Source organism: Chaetodon auriga, chromosome 2 (assembly GCF_051107435.1).
Source record: "Chaetodon auriga isolate fChaAug3 chromosome 2, fChaAug3.hap1, whole genome shotgun sequence".
Classification (NCBI taxonomy): Eukaryota; Metazoa; Chordata; class Actinopteri; order Chaetodontiformes; family Chaetodontidae; genus Chaetodon; species Chaetodon auriga.
Genome location: NC_135075.1, coordinates 22,430,545 through 22,450,685, shown reverse-complemented (window position 1 = coordinate 22,450,685; position 20,141 = coordinate 22,430,545). Strand labels below are relative to the sequence as shown.

The window sequence follows — 20,141 nt, the reverse complement described above, 5'->3', positions numbered from 1 at the left end:
CGCTCTTGGACAGCACCATCGATAGTAAACTAATCTGCAGCCTGCAAGGCACAGGAAACAGATCTCATTAGCACTCATTGAACTATCTTCCAAGGAAACTTTCATCTTTAGACCACTCTAACAACAACCCTGAAAGCCAGACTAATGTCACTTACTAGTTCTGGGTTTAATGGCTGACTGAAAAATGTCTAATAGATAGATGGGCAGTAAGAGTGAAGTCATCTGGGGGATGTTTTCTCATGTTTACATGCATGGCAACAATACTGTAAGGTGCTTTAGAAAACAAATAAAAATGCTGGTGGAAAAACAAACAATTTTGGTAGAATAACTACAAAGAAAGATATTCTCAGTATCTTCATGGTAAATGGTGAATTTCCATTTGCTTCCCATTCCTCTGGCAGCTCTCATCTGGGCTGCATGCTGAACAGAAACTTGAATTGATATTTGGAGTAATACCTCCACACTGTGGCTGAAGCTATAAAATACATCAATAAGTTTGAAGTCGTATTCAATCCATCCAGAGGTGCTCTATTCGGCCACATGGGGGCGACATCAAATTAATCGCACATCCCGCGAGTCTTGCAGACTCTCGTCGTTTGTTTACAACCCGAGAACTTCCTGTCTGCTAGTACCGTTGTCCTTAGAAAGCCAACTCGATAATTGAACTTTAGAAGTCAGCTTTCAAGATGGGATGTGATGGAGGAACGATTCCCAAAAGACACGAGTTGGTGAAAGGTCCCAAAAAAGTCGAGAAGGTAGGTCACGGTTATTTTTCTTCCTTTTCAAATTCGTCACTTTGCGATGTTATCGAAAGCTGTCAGTGGTTGCTAAGCTAACTGTTAGCCAGCTAACACTGTTTATTAGCATATGTTCTCTTGAAAACTAATTAGCTAACTAAAACTAAGTAATCATAACAAATTCAGTTATTTTCAAAGATATATTAAACAATCAACGTATTTGTGTCGAGCTGCGTTATGTACACGTAGGCTGGCTAACAAACAGACTCGACTGTTAGCTAAGTAGCTAACGTTAGTTATTAAAATAGGGTAGATAGACGGAGACTCCCAACTGAGTTCGCTCACGGACGCGTAGCCCCAGGTGGTTTAGACGATCTATCCCGCCGGATTATATTTCACGTATTATCATATATATACACTGCCCCCTGATTATATTTCACGTATTCGTGTCATTTATAGCATATATTATGTATTGGCACACGTATTATTTCTTAACACCACTCCAGTAAGAATAACACTACTGGATAAAACGACGGCGGAGTATGCCAGTCGAAGCGGCAGTAATGCCAGTAACAGGACGTTCTTGGCCAGTAATAGGACTGGTTTGCTAGTCCGGAGTTGTTGTTCGCTCTTTTCAACAACAACAACAACAACTACTACTACTACTACAACTACTACCACAGATACTGAACGAAGGATACAGTACATCGTACTACCAAACCAGAGGCATGGCGAACTCAAGAGTATCTGTGATGTGACGTTAACTGACCGGAAACGGAAAGAGGATTTATCCACCACTTGTTAAAACGTAACGACAAAGTCAATTCATAGGCTAATGGTCATACTGTAGGTGTATTTGAAACAATATGTCACTAATTATATGTCAAATACACTTGTACGTAACAAAAAACTAACATAAAAAAAGATAACTAGCTCCGTTATATGTCGGTGGGCTCGATAGTCTGGCTAGCGGGAGAGTGCCGACCGGGGATAGTCCCGCGTTGGGGTAGACAATCAGGGAATCTAAAATAGGACAGATAACCCACCCTGAAAAGTGAATTTAATCACCATAGACTAAAGTCAAAGACAATTTTCTGATATTATATGTGTAAATTGTGCTCTTATGTATCTACGCATGTGTCCAGGTTGATAAAAATGCGGAGCTGGCTGCCAAATGGAAATACTGTGCCTTGAGCCAGGAGAAACTCAGACGTCCCATTGTTGCCTGTGAACTGGGAAGGTGAGAGTTGGCTTTCTTTTTGTCTATCATCGAACAGGCTTCCGAGGTACCCTTCTTGAGACAGGACGGCTTGGTGATGTGACAGTGAATAAACATACTGTCATTAGTTTGCCAGACTTGTGTTAAAAACTGATAATAACTCTCATGTGAAGGAGCCCGTCCACCCATTCATCCATCATTCTTTAAAAATATTCACTTATTACAGCTCACTATGTTCTTAAAGTCTCGTCCATGTTGTGTTTTAGGCTGTATAACAAAGATGCTGTCATTGAATTCCTTCTGGATAAGTCTGCTGAGAGACCCAATGCTGAGGCTGTAACTCACATCCGTGGGATCAAGGTATGTTAATACTAAAGTTGGCAGCGCTTGTGTGCATTTGTCTCTGGTTTCATAGGATAATTGTCATGTTTGTTGATCTATTCCTTCCACAGGATATAAAGGAACTGAACTTGACTGATAACCCTGAGTGGGAGGGAGAGAGAAGAAATGCTAAAGGTGACAGATATGAGGACATCCACTGCGGCATGTTCATTTGCCCTGTTGTTGGGTTGGAGATGAATGGCAAGCACAGGTAACAAACAACAAGTAAAGGATCCACAACCACAAGTATAACAAACAGGCTGATGCTTCACTGTGTTAACTGTTATGCACCAAGTATAGTTAAAAAAGCTTATCAATTTGATCTAAAGATCAGTTTTATGTATCTAGTTGACTGTAGTGCAGTACTTACTGGGTGAGACTTAAAGGCCTTATGAGACCTTTGACAAGTTCAAGACAGTTCATTTGTGCAGGAAATGTCTGTAGAGGTTATTATACGCCCTGTGGTTTCCATTTTCAGGTTCTGTTACCTGCAGACCTGTGGCTGCGTATTTTCCGACAGGGCCATGAAGGAGGTAAAGACAGAAATCTGCCACAAGGTGAGCAATATTTCACATTTTTTCCCCCAGTCACTCTATTCCAACTCTTTGATGTTTGCCAACTGTGACTGTTAAATTTCCCTAATGTTAATCTTTCCTTTCAATAAACTGCTCCCCGTTGCAGACCTCTCAATGTGTGGCAGTGACTCTGCTTGTTTTATTTACATACAGAGTTCTCTCACTGCTAATGCTTGGTAAATAAACAGCCTTAATATCAACGCAGATAACACACTATAGCAGTCTGGTATTGGCATGATTCCAGATACACAATCTTTTCCTCACATGCAGAAGAATGTGTGTTAACAATGTGGCCCTGTTTGCACCTGGAATTAGCACGTATCTCTGGTGATCCGATCACAAGTGTACAGCTCTAAGTACAGATGTGAATGCACCCACAATACATAGAGCACATACTGAGATGTGATTGCTCAGACCACATCTGGAGGTGGTCTGAGCTGCATATGGCCACATTCTTGTGGTATAAGCGAATGTGTCCTGGGTGACATTGAAAGACCGCCGACTCAGCAGACATCCTCTGCGTAAGGACACAGTAATTTCCATTTGGTTCACTGTAATGCAAAATGAACGAATTGTTTTGGCTCTCCTTCCGCTCAGATAAACAGCAGGTGTTTGTGAACTCACTGTTTCAGTTGATTTTGCCATTTATGCCAAATTTATGACAGAAAACATTTTATTAATGTTACACAGGAAATATTAAACAGTAACCAATATTGGCTAACTCTTTGTCACCTATGGAGAGGAAATCTTGCAATTTTGTGAGTTGTTGAAATAGGAGAAACTTTATAAGCTATGTGAAAGGCTGCCTATGACAAATCTTTAATTATTTGGGCCTCATGTCAATTTGGCAAATAATTTCTGTCTTTCTTTGTGTGGAAACATTGTGTTTCATGTGTCGGCGTGTGTTTGATGTTGCTGTGAGGCCGCTGCACTGCTCAAAACCAAAACCACATCTGGTCTTTGCAAAGGGAAACTATCTATGTGTTTGTTTGCACGTAGAGTGAGTAAGTGAGATCCGATCACAAGTGGTCGCTTGAGGAACGTGGAGACTTTTGGTAATTCCAGGTGTGAACTGACGCCCTTAGAGCTGTGTACTTGTCATCGGATCTCCCAAGATGCATATTAATGCCAGGTGTAAACAGCCTCTCTGAAGTGTACTGTTTTGACACTCCCATGGGGGGTTTTGACATTTCAAAACACTGTACGCTGGTTGAAAATATTGTGTCAGCTTGAAATTAAAACATGTTTGCACTGTTTACGGTATTTAAAAGGCTAGAAATGCTCACAATAAGTAGTGAACTGTTAAAATCTGTAAGTTTATATAGCTGAGGAGACAGTCTGACCGCTGTGGCAGGCAATTAGCTTAAGAACCGTCCAGTTAGCCTGGGGGTAAATGAAGGGTGGTCATTTTGCATATGTCTTATGGGCTTATAGTACGACATACAATACAGGACAGATGGGTGGATAGCTTATCAGTTTTGTGTTGCTAGTCTTTATAGGTTTCCAAAATGACGGCTGGAAAGCAAATTGAAAAACTGAGAAAAATATGTGCATTTTTTCTGACTTTATTTTACAGTGACATTGTGTTAACCGAACATTTTCTTCATAATTTGTTAAACTCAAACTCAAAAAAAGAAGAAGAAAAAAACAGCAACAGTAGCAACAGCATTAACAAACACAGTAGTAGTTACAGTTTTTTAAGTTGTCTTTTGTTTGGTCCAGAGGGACACTATATTTTGCACGTACCTGCTACAGATCTCTTTGTAGTTCAGTGGCATACAGTCTACTCCAATTTGACCCTTTCTAAATGTAGTTTTGTATTATTTCTGGATTTGTTTCAAGTGGAAAGTGTGGTCACAGACCAAACTAACTTAAAGACGTTCCATATTCTTGTCTAGTTTTCATCAAGCGTCTGTAGACATCTGTAGGCTTTACTGTTCCTCTTTTTGAGCCGTTTCTGACAGTGACCTAAATGGAGCCACATGGGAACCTCACAGAAATAGAGACAGGGCGATTTGGGTCCTGACCTGTGAGTTTTAAGTAAATTTATAGCTATGGCCGTAACTTCTCATGCACAGGCTATTATGAGGTAGGAGACAGCAGATGATATCCAGTCTCTGCTGTTGTTCCTGTGGCAGTGAAAGCATCTTGGCACAGATCAGTTGTTTGACTTTGCCAGAAATAGAGCCTGAAACCATAAGTGAAGTTATAGTGCTTCTTGTGGGAAACTGACTGTCTGTGGAGATTTTTGCTAAGATAGGCTTATTAGGCAATACACAATTTCTTGACTTTGACTGCTTCTTATTTGGCTGCCATATTGCAGACAGTTGTTGGTACACTTGATGAACATGTTGGAGCATTTCTTTAGCATCTATCCTGGTAATCTGTATCATGAAATGAAACATGTAATTGTTATCTGCTGGACAGGACGAGGCTTGAGTAGTCTGAGGGTTCAGGGCTGAGGTCATAGGTTTGACATTGACATCAGGCCTCTCTCTGTCTTTTTCCCAGTTCCTCTCCTCTTCATTTCATTTCCGCACATTTAGTAACCCTGCACGGTAGACTTCTTGGTTTGTATTTTAACTTCGACCTGTACCTTGAAACAGCATGCCCTCATATACACTCTTCTTTGTTTCCAGGGCTGTTAGCGGTCTAAATACGCCCTAAGCTGGTGTGTTTATCTTAATTTTGTGTCTTAGAGGTTTGAAGGTCACATAAACTGATTAGTACCTGCAAATCTTTGCCTGAGCAAGTCACTTTTGTAAAACTACCAATGAAAGTGCAGGGGAAAATATCAATTGCTAGCATGTTAGCATGCCAATGTTAGCATTTTGCTCACTGCGCAGCCTCATAGACCTGCTATCATGGATAGAGACTCAGTCCTGTTTGAAGAAGGGAATTTTTTTTCGGTGTTCTCTTTATTTGTCTGTTTATACCTGCTGCTCCCTACTTCATTGAAAAAAAAAATTAAGCATTAATTTCATTAAATAATATTATTTTAACTAGACCACACACCGAACAGTATTAAATTAAACAATATTAAACATTTAATATATTAAACAGCATTAAATGCATGTTCAGCATTTTCTTTAATACTTTGTCAAGTGTAGTCATCTTAAATAGTCATTTATATTTACTTGTAATTTTTTCATGTTGGATACGTTGTACTTCTCCTTTAACTGCATTGGTTTACTGTAAAGATATTTTAGTCATCTGACATAAACTGTGTCTTCTAACTGTCAAAAAGAACAGTCATCTCACAGTTTCATAAATAGACAAATCCATCTGTGAACCGTGGGCGTGCTGCAGTCAGGAGGTGCACAGTGCATCATCCTGCTGTTCCCAGTTCAGTTTTTTCCTGCTCACATTTTTAACATCCCCGGCCTCTGAACAAGCAAATAAACTGATCTGCATGTAGCCCGACTTCTGTTGAGGTTAGCAGCAGCGGTTTCATGCTGCGGTGCTGCTGTTGAAGTAGCTGCTGCTTGAGTTGCTCTGCATGGCCAGCAGCCATGATGGCTCTATGGGAACAGTTGCCTGGCTCAACACTTTGTTCCTGTGCCACTGCTCCAGGCAGTCCAGTGCCTCTGGAAAGGAATTACTCTCAAACTTATTGGCAAACATGCTGTTCCTGTTGATGATCCATGGCAGGTCCTCCACTCCATAGATGCAGATATCTCGGACGTAATAGCCTAAAAAATGACAACAGTTTTGGTCTAGACAGTAGGCATGAGTCTGTTTTGAGACAGGATTCAATTTTAGACCTTTGATGATGCTGTGTGTGTTTGTCAGTAGGTTTGTGTGCTGCTGCTTTTCGTCTTAATCTTGTTAAAGGTCATATAAAAGACAGACTAAACCTATCGGAGAGTACATCATATCAGATAAATCCTCATAACGGTCCTCCTATCATCTTTTGTTGTGTAAATCTTGACTTGCCTTAGCCAGTACTTTTTCCTGTAATCCTGTCAAGAGCATCAGACATGGAGTAAGGGGCTGGCAATTTTCCTTTTATAGGAAGAAGACAGTACAAACTTGGCTAATGTTAGATTAAGACATTAATTACTGCTTGTTTGTGTAAGTAGTAGTGAGTTTGGCCACACAAAAAAATTGTGAATTACATGCCTAATTCTGAATGTTGCAGAGTCATTTCCACAGTAGTTGCACTTCTCTACTGTACCTTTGCAGCCATTGTGTGCTCCACCTTCTTGATCCCTCCACTTGATTGCCCGGATGTCTCCTGCCCAGCCTCCGTCTATGTGGCTACCGGGAGCATCTTCAAACACATAACCAGACAAAATGAATCATGATCATGCGACCAAACTGAATTAAAGGGATTTACTTAGTGCTGTTTGAGACCGTCTCAACCACTGTGTGGGAGACGATCCCGGGTGCTTCCCGTAGAAAAGCTGAGGGAAGCGGCTGTGTGCCGCTCTTTACTGGATGTGGGGAGGTTCATTACATTTGTGCTTTGCAGTTCTCATCCTTTAAGGCTTTTCTTCTGTAAAAACTGAAACCAATACCAAACCAAATGTCATCTTTGTGCCGCTAGAAGCAACCAACATATGTTGCTAGAAGAGTGCGGTTTGTTACACTAAGCCCATTTCATTTCAGCCTCCATCTTTACAGGCAACCTAATTTCTTTCTTATGTCAGTTCCTTATTTGCAGTGTGCTGTAAATGCCTTATTTCCTAACTAAGGTGGTTGTCTTTTGGTGTAGGAGGAAAACAGTCATTTCAATTTACCGAAAAAACGTGGCCTCATGAGACTTGACTCAAGCATTACTCAAGTGTGAGAGATGACACTTAAAGGGAGTTTAATACCAACACCTTGCTGTAGATTACACAGCTCAGGTAAACTAACTGACCTTCTGACTTGTGCTTTAAAAGCACAGTCAATGGCCCAGTTTGAATGGTTCAAACCTCAGATATGATATTTGATCTTGCTGCATTGATTGTTTTTCTGTATCTCACTTAGCGTCACCTGCTCTCCTTTTGCTTTAGCATGAAAGAAAGGTTATGTTGGCAGAAGTAGAGGTTACTCCATGTCTCTATACCCCTTTGAAACAGGCAGCTTACCTTTGACGTGGTTGAGTGTCACCCAGTAGTGCTCGTCTGGACTGAATGTGTCTTTGGACCACTCCAACAGGTCGTGAGCTATTGGACTTTTCAGAACAAAGTCTACAAAAGCCCTCGTGAGGGCATAGTAGGCTGTTCCAAAATAAACTTGCAGATTATGTGGCGGGGGACCTTTCTTTAGTCCCACCCCTTTCAGAGCCACATGTGACCCTGTGATCTCCATGTGCTGGAGCTGCGTCCTGTGCCTCATCGACTCCGGCTGCTTGACCCCAGGCGTCATGTTTCTGTCCCTCCATTCTTTGCCCTGCATGTACTGCACCAGTTCCAGGTTGCTCTTGACGGGGAAGTCCTGTCCACACAGATTCACCACCTTCCTCCAGCCGATGGTGGACTTTGCTAGATCCTTCATGCAGTTCAGATCTGCTTGCAGGCGGGAAAACCCAGCGTAGGTCACTGTCTCGCTGCGGCTGGAGAGGAAGGTGTTTTTAAAGCAGCTGACGAGCTTCCGTACGGCCGCCTGGTACTCCCACGGAGCCTTAGCATCCACATGAATGCAGTAGACATTTTGTGGCATGTAAATGGCCCGCAACAGACGCACAAAAAGCTCCAGCTCCTTGTGAACGGTCAGAATAAACGCTAAAGGGTAGTCCTCCTCCTCACGACTCAGAGGTCTTGTGATGAAGTGCAGGTTTCTGGTCAGATTGGAACACTGCAGATGACTGTTATGAATAAAGCGTTCCACCTGTAGACAGAAAATAAAGATAAACGAACACTACACATGTTATTAAAACATAGTTACCCATGTTACACTAGAATCATAGCAAGTTTGGCTAGCATAAGCTAATGTGTTATATTCTATACTGAGCACATTTGGTAAATCAGAAAGCTCTCCAAGAAAGCATTGAGGCAGGAGAAAATAAAATTGAACCTTTTATTTTATTGCTTCCGTCTCAAATCTGCGTCACAGTTGGCTGGTTGGGATAGTTTTGATGTGAAATATTTGCAGGCTAGTATTTGCATTTTCTTGCTGTTTAGAAATACAGTAAGAAAGTACTTGTGTTTATGAAAAGAAAAAAAAAAACTACACACCTGGCAGTCGCGGTGGTACCACTCTACTCCCTCTTCCACGTCAGGCAGAAAAGCTTTACATTCAGGGGAGAAGGGCTTGCAGTTTTGAGGCTCTGAGGGCTTGGGCTCTGATGGCATTCTGGTCTTCAAGTAAATGACTGAAGAAATAATAATACTCATCCCCAGGCAGAACAGGAAGCTGAATTTTGTCCTTTCAAGCTGGCGCATAATAGCCCCGCTTCACCGTATTCAGACAGCAACACCACAGATAAAACTCCTGCAATAAAGACATCCAGATTGGTTATTTGCAGGAGGGTCCGGGGGCCCGTGAGGGATGTGAAATAGGGTTAAATATGTAGGTTAGCACTAATTGATGAAGCCAGTTTTTAGCTCAAGAAATGGACTTTATTGTAACGAATTCAGTCTATTAATGACTGTTATCTGAGCTGTGATGCATAACTGGCAACATATTGTTTCTGATTCATCTTTGTAAGACTTCAGTGAACCTTTTAAATGCACTCATGGAAGTTTCTGTCATAAATATTTTCCTTTTGCTTGGATCATGAATTAAAACCAGTGCTCAAGTGATTAGCAACCAGCTGATGAATAGAAAATGTATTATAACTTTGATAATCAGTTGGTTATCATGTAAAAATAAGAGAGACTTGCTGGTTATAGCCTGCTTTTGTAGGTTTTATATTAGAAAATTAGCGAATACATATTGCAGACACCATCTTGAGCAACAATGCTGTTCGTTTTCATTCACAGGAAACCAGTTGGCAAATAATCAGCAGCAATGAAAGCAAATGCAGCTTTAACTGAAACATTCTAAGAGACTCACTGAGTAAGTCTTGGCGGATCATCTGAAAAGTCAGGAATTCTTCAGGAGCTAAATGTACAAGGTGCAACAGATGACATTCAGTAAACAAGCATTTTTTATCAGATATGAGGATAAATGGTTTCAGACTGACTGGAGAATAGTTGAGAACAGAAGGGCAGTAGCCTGGGATGATCTGAACCTCCCAGGCTGCTCAGTAGTATTGGATATAGAGGCGGTTTTATTGCAGAAAGTACCACTTTTTCTTAATGGAAGGCCTCAGGACACCTCAGTAAATTGTTTCTCATGATTTCCACCCATGAAGCCAAAACAGACTAAAATGAGCTGGTGTGGGTACTGGAAGCTGTCATAGTTTTACTGAGTGCATTGTCCATATTTTTGCAGTATCTGAGTTGCAGAATATCTTAAATGAGCAGACTAGAGAGTATTAGAGAAAACATGGATCTTACATCCCAGTGCCCTCTTCAGAGCAGAGAGCATCTCCCTGAGGACTATTGTCAGTGACGCCTCCTCACTTGAGTCCCCCCGCTGTGAAAGCCGTGTTGTTCTTGAGCACAGCACCTAAGATCCACGGCGGCTCCCATGGAAATGTGTACGCCTCTTATCTTCTGTGGAGATTAGCCGAGATTTCCCAACAGGAAAAACACCTCTGACCCAGCATGTAAGTAAAGAATAGCTTGCTGCTTGATTGCCTTTTTTGTTTGTTCAGTCAGAAACCGTCAGGTCTGGTGCTTTAGCTAATAATCGTTCCACATTTCAAATATTCATTCAGGATTCAATCTTTCTATGTTTACGTTCGCTGGCTAGATCAAACAGGTAAAGCTTGTGTCAGTCCCACACATATAAACACAGACAGGATGTAAAGACAGAATACCAAAGCCAGCGCAAGGTGAGCCAGTTACCTTTGAGGCAGTTCAGTCTGTAGTCCTTAAGGTGCAGAAGTACAACACTGTACCGATCATTGTTATCTAAACAACTCCTCCAAGCTCGTTACTAAAGTCTATCCAGATCCTGACGGAGAGCACAAGCATGGCCACCATCAGCAGGAACACCGGGTACGACAGCAGCAGGAGCGCTTTCTGTTCTGCGGTCGTCAGGATTGTTTTCTTGTTGTTTCTGGCAGCTGGTGACCCGGGCGGCTGCGCTCTGAGCTTGAGACCCTGTCCGAGTGAGACGCGGCGCTTTGTACATACGTTTTTTGTTTCTCTGTAGTTTGCTGATTAAGTCGCGCCCCCCCGCCACATCCCCACGAGACGAGGTCCGTCCCTGCCTGGTTACCAGCAGTAACACCCACGCACACACCTGCCGCACAGGAACACACTCCCATCTCACACACTCTCTCCCTAAGGTTTTTTCCACTCTCCTCCCTCGTACAGTTTCCTACTCAATGGTGCGTTGCGTCTTTCTTTTTTTGTCCTCTTGCTTGCCATCATTTTTCCCTCGCAGCCCCTTCACGTCAGGTTCCTCCCTTCTTTTTTCCCCTCAAATGCGTTTTAATTCCAGCTCATCTGTCCAGTTACAGGCGCACATGTTGAATTATCCACAGTGTCTCTCCACTCAGCGCCGTCTCTCTGTCTTGTTTGCCTTCTTGCTGCCTTGTCGAGTAGCCGGTTTGGTGCTGAAGCCAGATTCTGGTGTACCTGTTTGCTGACTTGTTGATAAGGTGCTCAGCTCACTGTGTAGTTTGTGGTAATAGCAGCAGCAGCAGCAGCAGCAGCAGCAGAGTGACTGACTTCAGAGCAGCAGCCACAGAGTTTGTTTGCTGCTTGGTCAGCTCCTGAGATTATCCCTCTTGTGTTGAACAGAGCACATGGCCGGAGTTCACTGCCTGCATTACAGCAACACAATAGATCCCCTGCTGGTTACTCAGGGGTTTAATATTTGTGCTTGCATATGGGTGTGTTTTCCCTTTTTTTGAAGCAGTCACGCTGCTTATGCAAGTGTCATTTTTAAGCAATGCACAAAATTATTATTTAGAGATATTTGCCCGTCTATATTTGGCTTAGTCTGTCCAAGAGATATGCAACAATGTTTAATGATCAGTTTTTCTGAGACTGTGTTTCCCATCGGGTTTCATTTCTGTAAACAATTTACAAACTGTTGATAAATCAAATATGACATCCACCATTTCAGTGCTGCGTTAGCATGTGAAGGGGAAACTCATGCAAAGTGCCCACCATAATTCAGTTAGTCTGCAACAAACATTTTTTTTATTATTTAGTGAAAGTACTTTATAGTTGCCGAGGTTTGTTTGTCAAACGTTACCAGTCTCTGTTTATAAGGAAAAGTCCTGCTGAACAAGTTTAAAAGACCAATTAAAAGATGTCTGTGGATTTATTCAGTCAGATATTCAGTTCGTAAGATACCCAGGTCATTCAGCTGGATTCAACAATATAAGAGTTTATTTGTAGTGAGTAGAACAGACAATATTGTGATCCTGGCTGGATGTTTTGGCAGGTCACAATGTTTGAAAATAGTTTCTGCATCCATCAGTGCGCGTCTGCTTGAATGATTGATTGTCTGAATTTGCCTGTTTCCATCTGCTTCGCTGTGTTTAGAGTTTGGTTTTCCTCTCACAGTGAATCAAATGCAGCCTGCATGCAAATGAACACAAAGGGAAAGTGGTGTGGCAGGGAGATGATTTGGAAGTCGATATGTCATGAGTGCGTTCATAGAAGCGTTCAGCACATTGCATTTGTTTTTCACACAAAAACAAACAGACAAACAAAAACAAATTTATGCAGTTTGGTATGGAAATAGCTTCACTTATTTTACTATCTGCCATTCTGGGTGTCTGACTCTGCATTGATAACTCACAAACAGCTTTAAATGGATGTACTAAACATTGCTTTGCAAGTCAAAGCACATCTCCTTACCTGTCGCGCACCTGAAATCAGGACTTTTCACCAAATCAAACATCATTCATGTCGTGTGCTTATGTGTTTTTAAAGACGCTTACACATCGTGGATGTTGTGCAGATGTATCCGGGGTTAACTTTTTCAAAGAAATGTATAGCTGTGAAATGTATGTTTCAAGGAAGGGGACAGGAAAAATCCTCTGAATGCATTAAATGTCCTTCTCATTCTCATAATATAAATCGGTAGCGTAGAACGATTTACCACAGGACTGCTCAAAAAAACATTATAAGACAGTCTACTTAGTTTCACCACTAGACAGTCAACAGTGTTTTCTTAAAGATTAGATGTGGTTAACGGTAATTAGTAATTAGCAGTAATTCTGGGCAGGGTAGGACAATACTGTCTAAATACTGTTCCAGTATCGTTGTATATGCAGCAACTAAGTGCATCACCATGTGTTAAAGGGTCAGACTGACTGCTGTGCATTACTTCATACAAAATACAAGCCACAATATGTGTTTTTGTTGTTTGTAATTCCTCCTGCTTCAGTGTGGGGACCCGTTTAAAGACGAGGATGTCGTCGTGCTCAACGGCACTAAAGACGAGGTGGAGAAGCTGAGGGAGAAGATGGACGAGAGGCGGTCCAAAGCCAAAACTAAGGTGGGTTTTCATTTAACAAGAGCTACAGCTAATCTACGATGATGACTTCATGGAGTTGGTGGTTGGGGTTGAGTAAACTATAAAATGTTTCCTTGGGTTCTAGAGAGGGATTTGTTCTCTGTTAGCTCTAGAACAGTTTTTGTCTTCACTAGAATGAAATCTGTATTGTTTTCTAAACGAATGCATTTCCCCTTCTGTTTTAGAAATCAAAGAAGAGCAAAGCAGCTGAAACTGTGGCCCCATCATCAGAATCAAAAGGTCGGTGTGAAGGCTGGTCGAGCCATCGTGCACCTTGTTAAGGCAAACCTGTTTAGGATTTACATAAGCACAGCCAAACAGCACAAAAACCACCAGAACCTTTACTTCTTCATTTGGATAATATTTTGAATGTGTTATAGTGGTGTAAGCTGGGTTATTCAAAAGTTTTACATGCATGAAATCTCATTAAGTACATGTACATTGAACATTAAGACTGAAAGACACAATCCTGCAGAATGTGACATGGTCTGCTATAAAAAAAAAACCCAAAACAGTTACTTCAGTCTGCAGCTATCTTCGCACATTGCTTTGAGAGGTCGATGATCTAAATCTCTTGTGTCGAGCCACCTGGATCCTGACTCATCTCATCTCATGATCTTTACATATAGCCTCTGCTCCGATTACATCATTTCTTCATCTTACTGTGGTTCTGCAGAGATGTGTCAGGGATCAGACTTGTGGTAACCTGACCATTTCTGGAAATATTTCAAGAAAACAATAGATGTATCATGCAGTGACTGAAGATTTAAGGGAAATGTTTTGGATTAGTCATCAAGTTTTATAAATTTCCCATAAATATTAGTATGTGTATTACTCCCGAGTCTCTCTTCCCTGAGTCTTGTGAATATGGAGCCAAGGAGGTGTCACTGTTAGAGGAAAGAAACTAATTTGTGATTTCTCTGATGTGTGATGTGTAGAAAGGTACAGAATGTCATTTACCATTAGGTCCAATAGTCATTTGATAGTTGATATATGTAAAGTAATTATTCAGAAAGAGGCTGAACTCTGTGTCTGTGTTTGCGCCTCTGTGAAGTAAACTACTCGGATTGGTGGAGTGGCTTTGTGGCTTTGTGTGGATGGTCACAGAGTGAGGGACAGAGCACGTATTTGTTCTTTTTTCCTCCATGTCACATCGGCCCTGTACACAAACATGCAAAGAAATGCAAATCGTATAATGGTGTCACTGGAGTAGGTAAAGCGATTGCACAGTGTGGCCCCGTGTTTACGAACGGTACATCAGAGACCTTCAGTGTTGTGTGCAGTCGGAGGCGACAGGTGTGGTTTCCTGTTTAGTCCCCTCCTCTCACCTCACAAGCGAACAGGCTGAGAAACCGTTGACATTTACTTGTGTTACTCGAATCAAAACTTCAAAAGAAAAGACTCAATGAAACAATAAAAAAAGCCCAAGTGCAGCTTTTTCCTGCTTGTGCAAAGCTCAGTCTGGATTGTAAAAGTAATAGCAGATAAGAAGACTGGAAAACAAACAGTATTAAAAACTAACATCTCCATGTAGGTACATAGTTTCTAGTTGATTTAAAACAACATCTCCTATAGGATGTTTAGTAGCAAACAAAGTTCACAGTGATTTAACCTGAATGAGAAACCTTTTATGCGACGCTCTGTAATTCATTATCAAGCAGGTGGTCTTTAATTTATATGGGTGTTCAATGTCTTAATCACACTCTCTGACTCCTGTTTCTTCCTGCAGATGACACAGAATCTCCTGAAGTGGACGCCGCAGGGAGGAGCTCACAACAGAATGGTGGTGACAGCAGCCAGTCAGGTAGCTAACCGCACTTTTCTGTCGTTAAAAATAGACAAACCAAGCTTCAGTGGTGGTTTAACCTTTCTAAATTTGAAAATGGCCTTAGTGCTGAGCAGAGCACGTCTGCCACAATGACTTCAGGCAGCCCTCACTTTCAAACAGCATGGCAGTCACTCTGAAAGAGAACAGCTTAAAAGACTCAGGGTTTAACTGAGATGTTGCCAGATAAGTAGAAAAAGGATAGTCTAGTAGTTTGTATAATCAGCTTCTCTTTCTCTTCTTCATGATTTCTCTCACTTGACTTTGAGCACAGAAGGGCTCAGTGCCCAGTTGGCCTCTTGTTCACAGCGCATCAATTTTCCAGTCACATGTTCAGTGAATATGAACCTCTCCAGTGAGATTGCTTGTTTATTAAAAAAAAAAACAAATGAACAAAGAATTATCAAACTGTGTCAGAACAGTAGTGTTTTTACGTTGCAGCATCACATCATATTCCCTCCTTTTGAAACTTTCCTCATTCTTTCGTCTCTTGTTTTCTCCGTCATTTGCCGTTTTGCTGCCTAGATGTGGCCGGACCCTCAGGATCCTCCAGCTCCTCTAAAGGCGCCAAGTCTTCGACAGCCTCCGCCACCAAGAGGTCCATCCAGAGCATGGAGGAGAAGTCGGAGGCCTTCAAATCCCTGTTCACCACCCACAGCTCTGCCAAGCGCACTAAAGAGCAGACATCCAACTGGGTCACCCACACCCCGTATCACTTCTAGTAACCGCCACTCACCGTATTTAGGTTGCTCCAGATATTGTGACCCATTAAAGACTGATAAACCTAGTTCTACGTGCCTGGCTCCAACACACACACACACACACACACACACCACCCACCTGACCTCTGATAATACCACCAATGTGTGGAAACCCATCTTGTGTTCAGTCCCCAGTAGGTCAGTGTTTACGTGTTGTCAGCGTTTTGTTAATAGCTCCCCAGGCTGTTCAGACTCTTTGTTTTGTTACTTAATTCCTCCCTCATGTATTCCCCAGCACCTCCATGTTCTCAGTCACAGGTGCTCTGAGAATTGATGCTAGGGCGACTTTATCGTCTCTGTCACTCTGCTGTCTCCTAGTGGACAGAGTGAAGCTTTTTAAACTGATCTCTGTGTGGTGTCAGGTCAGGTATGGGCTTGATTTCACTCCTCAGTTAAGGTAAAAAAAAGGGTGAAAGCTTTACTTCTGTGTGATTCCTGTCTGTGGATGAACACGTGTAGGTCATTGTAAGCTCCATCAGTATGGGCTTGGCTCACAGTTCTTCTTTATAGAATACATAATTAACATGTTGAGCAGAATGCTTTCAAGTTATTTGTGATCATCGTTCTGTTTTTTGCTTGAAAAGTTTGCGGGGAAAAAAAATAGGTTAACAAGATAAAGACAGTTTAAAGCATCTTATTTATTCTGATGCTCATGAAAAAAGTGCACACATAGCGAAAGATAAAATAAAATTTAATGAAAAGGACAGTAGGAGACATTTTTAGTTCTCTTCCTCATTCTTGAGCATCACAAGCTTCAATATTGTCATTTTTTTTTCCAAACAAGGTGTTTCTGACTGTTTTTCCCCATTTTGGAAGGTCTTTGGTCTTTGGTTTGCATCTAGTTTAACAGCAAAATGTAGTGAAATAGAATGATCACATTTACAACACACTGTTTTTCAGACAGTTCTTTTAAAGGAGATTAAAATGTATTCTTCCTGTTTGTAACAGGACAGTCTTTTCTTTTTCTTCATTTTAGTTTTTTGCATGTAACAAACAAATGTCAAAATAAATTTATATTCAATCCCGTTAACATCTTTTTTTAAAAAATATTCTCCTTTTATGTGTATTGTGCAGCTCCTATTACAAGTAAAATGCACACTTAATTGCGTGTTTCTCCTGTGATACAAAGCTTAGCTACACTCTGCTTTATGTGAAAGGACAGGCAATAATTACTGGTGATGACAGCAGCAACAACAACTCCCTGTTGTGCCCTTCAAGGGAAAAACTCCCAACAAAAACAAACTATAAAAAGCTCTTATTCCATTCAGCATCTTACACATGTTTACACGTAAGGTGTGAAACTTACAGCTGCTGTGAGGTTTAGTGTTCAGGGCGCTGATCGGGACACCCAGCTGGCAGCGTCTAACACTATAAACGTTATTAAAACAGACATCGTTCTGCTGCTCAGTCGCTGCCGCACACATGGTTTCTCAGATGTCCTCTAATGATGCAGGAGATCAGAGCCGCAGCTGCCAAACAGATAGCCCAGTGGGGCAGATCTGTTGAGGAAAGGTGGCAATAAAACCCTAAAATACTCAATCACAACAATAAACTACATTAAAAATGTTACTTAAAGTCTCCTTCTAGTCAAAATACATTTTTCTTACAGTCACTTGGATGTTTTAGCTGAACTGTGCAGAATGGTGTATGTGCTCACATTCATCTACTGAAGAAAAGTGTCTCTGTGCTCACCTTAAACCTCAGTTTAACACACGTACCTATGAGCAGGACTCTGCCACATCACAGCCAGTATAGAAGCCCATCGTGGTCCAGTTTTCAACATGAACAAGGTTGATGTGGAGAACTGAAACCAAACACTGAGAATGGGCTTTTCAGTGAAGTAGGAGATGCTATGTCCAGTCATTAAACTTGAAAATGCTGATATTTGCATTTTTTGGGGGGGATTTTTCAGTGACAGAGGAGGTGTAGATTTTAAGTGTTGTAAACTGGATCTCATTTGAACTTTATTTTGCTTTGAAATAAATAGTTAAGTAAAAAAAAAAGTACATGATTTCCTTCATATGATGTGCAAATTAAATACATATTTAAACTCGAGTGCAGTGCTTAAGTAAACTGGTTTAGTTAGATGCGCCTGTATGAATACTGTCTATGAATACTGTCTATGAATTAGGATAAACTCGATCCCAGGCGGCGCTGATCCTTCGGTAATCCTGTGGTAATGTGAGGCTGCAGCCACAAGGTGGCCCCAGAGGCCTCCTTATCACCCTCTGCTGTTACGGACTCGAACTGTGGTCGCAGGGTAAAAGAAAAAAGAACTCACAAAGTGGAGTCTGCCTGCTTCTCATTAAATGTAAGTTACACCATAAATAATCCAATCATGGTGGCTAAAAATTTAAATAAACACTGCGTCCTCTCGTCTTCATCCAGCTGCAGTCTATGACGTTGTTATGTCGTTGATTTATTTCTCTGCGCACGTTAGATCAATGGATAGGTGGTTTACAAAGAAATAATGCGTCAATAATAAGAACCACAGAAGCTCATGCAAGGGTTTTATTTTATTTTATTTTTACTGACCTCCTTTTGGCAACCATAGAAACTCTTTGTGTTTGCGCAGGAGAGAAGACAGACGCTTTTTCGAGCAGCCCTTTGGTTTGTTTGAGGCCTGCTTTTCACAGGAGCGTTTCATGAAGGCATTGTCATGGATTTCTAATTTTAGGGGCACCAAGATACATAATCTGATCTGAGTAGATGTTTCTTAAAGATCAATTTACCACAGACTGCAGGAGGATGTCCAGTCTCAGAATGCATCTTTAAATAGATTAATCTGAACGTTTGCACTTATGATAATATTGTAATAAATTGTAAAAAGGTGTATATTACACTGAAATTCATTAAGAGGATATGGAATAAATATTTGGGAGTCAAATAAAGTTGGAAATCATTGTCATAGAAGCAGGCCAACTGTTTGATCATGTTTTTTGTTTTTTTGTTTTTTCAAGAAACAAAGTGGTTCATCCAGCTGGTCTTTCGCGACTAATGCACAAAAGATTAATAGACACTGGGAATGAGAATTGATCTGTTTCAGAAATCTATAAATTTCCGCGTAAGACGCGCGCCGTTGTTCCCTTTATTTCTCTCAATGATTTGAAGAGGTATAGTTTGATCAGGCTCTCCTTCTGGCAGGTGTCATGGCTGCGGATCAGAAAGGTTTTGTTTTCTTCTTGGAATAAAATGTAGGCTACATTCTCAGCCACATAGCGAAGACACTTTGATCTGTTCATTAGTTTAAGCTAAAGTATTTGGGAGATCAGATAACAAGAGCCGTTTTAGGCCTCAAAAAGCTTCAGAGGCTTTTGAAAGCAGATTCCTTCGGTCAGCCTGGGGCGATGCGGCTTTGGGGGTGGAATTACCTCATCTTGAAATTTCCTCACGTCTTTTTTTTTTTTCCACCTTTTCTTAAACTTTAGCCTGTATGACTTTTTTTTTTTTTTTTTTTTTTAAACTCAACAATAGCAGATCATTATGAGATTAACGATAATTCTATCTCGGTTATGGTCTAATCCTGTGAGTCGTATATTAATCTTACGTTATTAAAATAAACATATAATGGTTTTTAATACATTTGACGCGCTCCTTTTCTCACCTTAATCCATTTCAGTACGCATGTTGCATTACGTAAGCCATAATAAATGCGGGTTTTCATCGAGCCACTGCGCACGGATTGTTTTGATTTATCCCACTCAGGTGTATTACACTGCAGGGCGCATGCGCACTGCTCCGCCGTCAGGTGAAGTCAGCAACGTGAACCTCTCATGGTTTCACTCATTCGCTGCGTCTCAGTGGGATTGCTGTGTGGAGCTTTGCAGATGTCTGTACTGGAGAGGATAGACTGGAGGGTAAGTCGACTCGTGTCTTTATCTCTACAGCTGACTGGCTCTAACCCAGCCTGCATCGTGTTTATCGCTTTTGTTGCCGAGCCTATATTTATTTACTTTCCACCATAACCACCTGTTTAGAGTCGCGCAGCGCCGCTTTTAAATAACCGGTGATTAATGCCAATGAGCCTAAGGCTTCACCCTCTCAAAAACTTTCAGTAATTTGGTTTGAGGCCACTGGATTACAAAACGGTGACGCTGTTCGTGATCGAAACTGGAACATGCTTAC

General features: G+C 41.3%; 2 protein-coding genes across 2 annotated transcripts; one reads left to right on the top strand and one right to left on the bottom strand.

The window, feature by feature from the left end:
* Positions 1-585: 585 nt before the first annotated feature.
* Positions 586-17,041, top strand: rtf2 (replication termination factor 2). The gene is made up of 9 exons (XM_076741324.1): positions 586-755; positions 1,883-1,977; positions 2,223-2,316; positions 2,409-2,548; positions 2,816-2,894; positions 13,302-13,412; positions 13,616-13,670; positions 15,160-15,234; positions 15,781-17,041. Exons 1-9 carry the CDS (start codon positions 687-689, stop codon positions 15,975-15,977), a joined length of 915 nt encoding a protein of 304 aa, XP_076597439.1. The 5' UTR covers positions 586-686; the 3' UTR covers positions 15,978-17,041.
* Positions 3,015-11,230, bottom strand: gcnt7 (glucosaminyl (N-acetyl) transferase family member 7). The gene is made up of 5 exons (XM_076741311.1): positions 10,796-11,230; positions 9,077-9,332; positions 7,988-8,729; positions 7,090-7,185; positions 3,015-6,604 (listed from the first exon to the last, which is right to left on the bottom strand). Exons 2-5 carry the CDS (start codon positions 9,281-9,283, stop codon positions 6,363-6,365), a joined length of 1,287 nt encoding a protein of 428 aa, XP_076597426.1. The 5' UTR covers positions 9,284-9,332; positions 10,796-11,230; the 3' UTR covers positions 3,015-6,362.
* Positions 17,042-20,141: the final 3,100 nt, after the last annotated feature.

What these genes read in the sequence shown, in the direction of transcription:
- gcnt7 (XM_076741311.1), bottom strand. Translation starts at nt 9,283, where the DNA reads ATGCGCCAGCTTGAAAGGACAAAATTCAGCTTCCTGTTCTGCCTGGGG. An exon ending in GGTACCACCGCGACTGCCAG is followed by an intron (nt 8,730 to 9,076) that starts GTGTGTAGTTTT and finishes TTCTGTCTACAG; the next exon opens with GTGGAACGCTTTATTCATAA. An exon ending in GACACTCAACCACGTCAAAG is followed by an intron (nt 7,186 to 7,987) that starts GTAAGCTGCCTG and finishes ATGTGTTTGAAG; the next exon opens with ATGCTCCCGGTAGCCACATA.
- rtf2 (XM_076741324.1), top strand. Translation starts at nt 687, where the DNA reads ATGGGATGTGATGGAGGAACGATTCCCAAAAGACACGAGTTGGTGAAA. An exon ending in CCCATCATCAGAATCAAAAG is followed by an intron (nt 13,671 to 15,159) that starts GTCGGTGTGAAG and finishes TTCTTCCTGCAG; the next exon opens with ATGACACAGAATCTCCTGAA. An exon ending in TGGTGACAGCAGCCAGTCAG is followed by an intron (nt 15,235 to 15,780) that starts GTAGCTAACCGC and finishes TTTGCTGCCTAG; the next exon opens with ATGTGGCCGGACCCTCAGGA.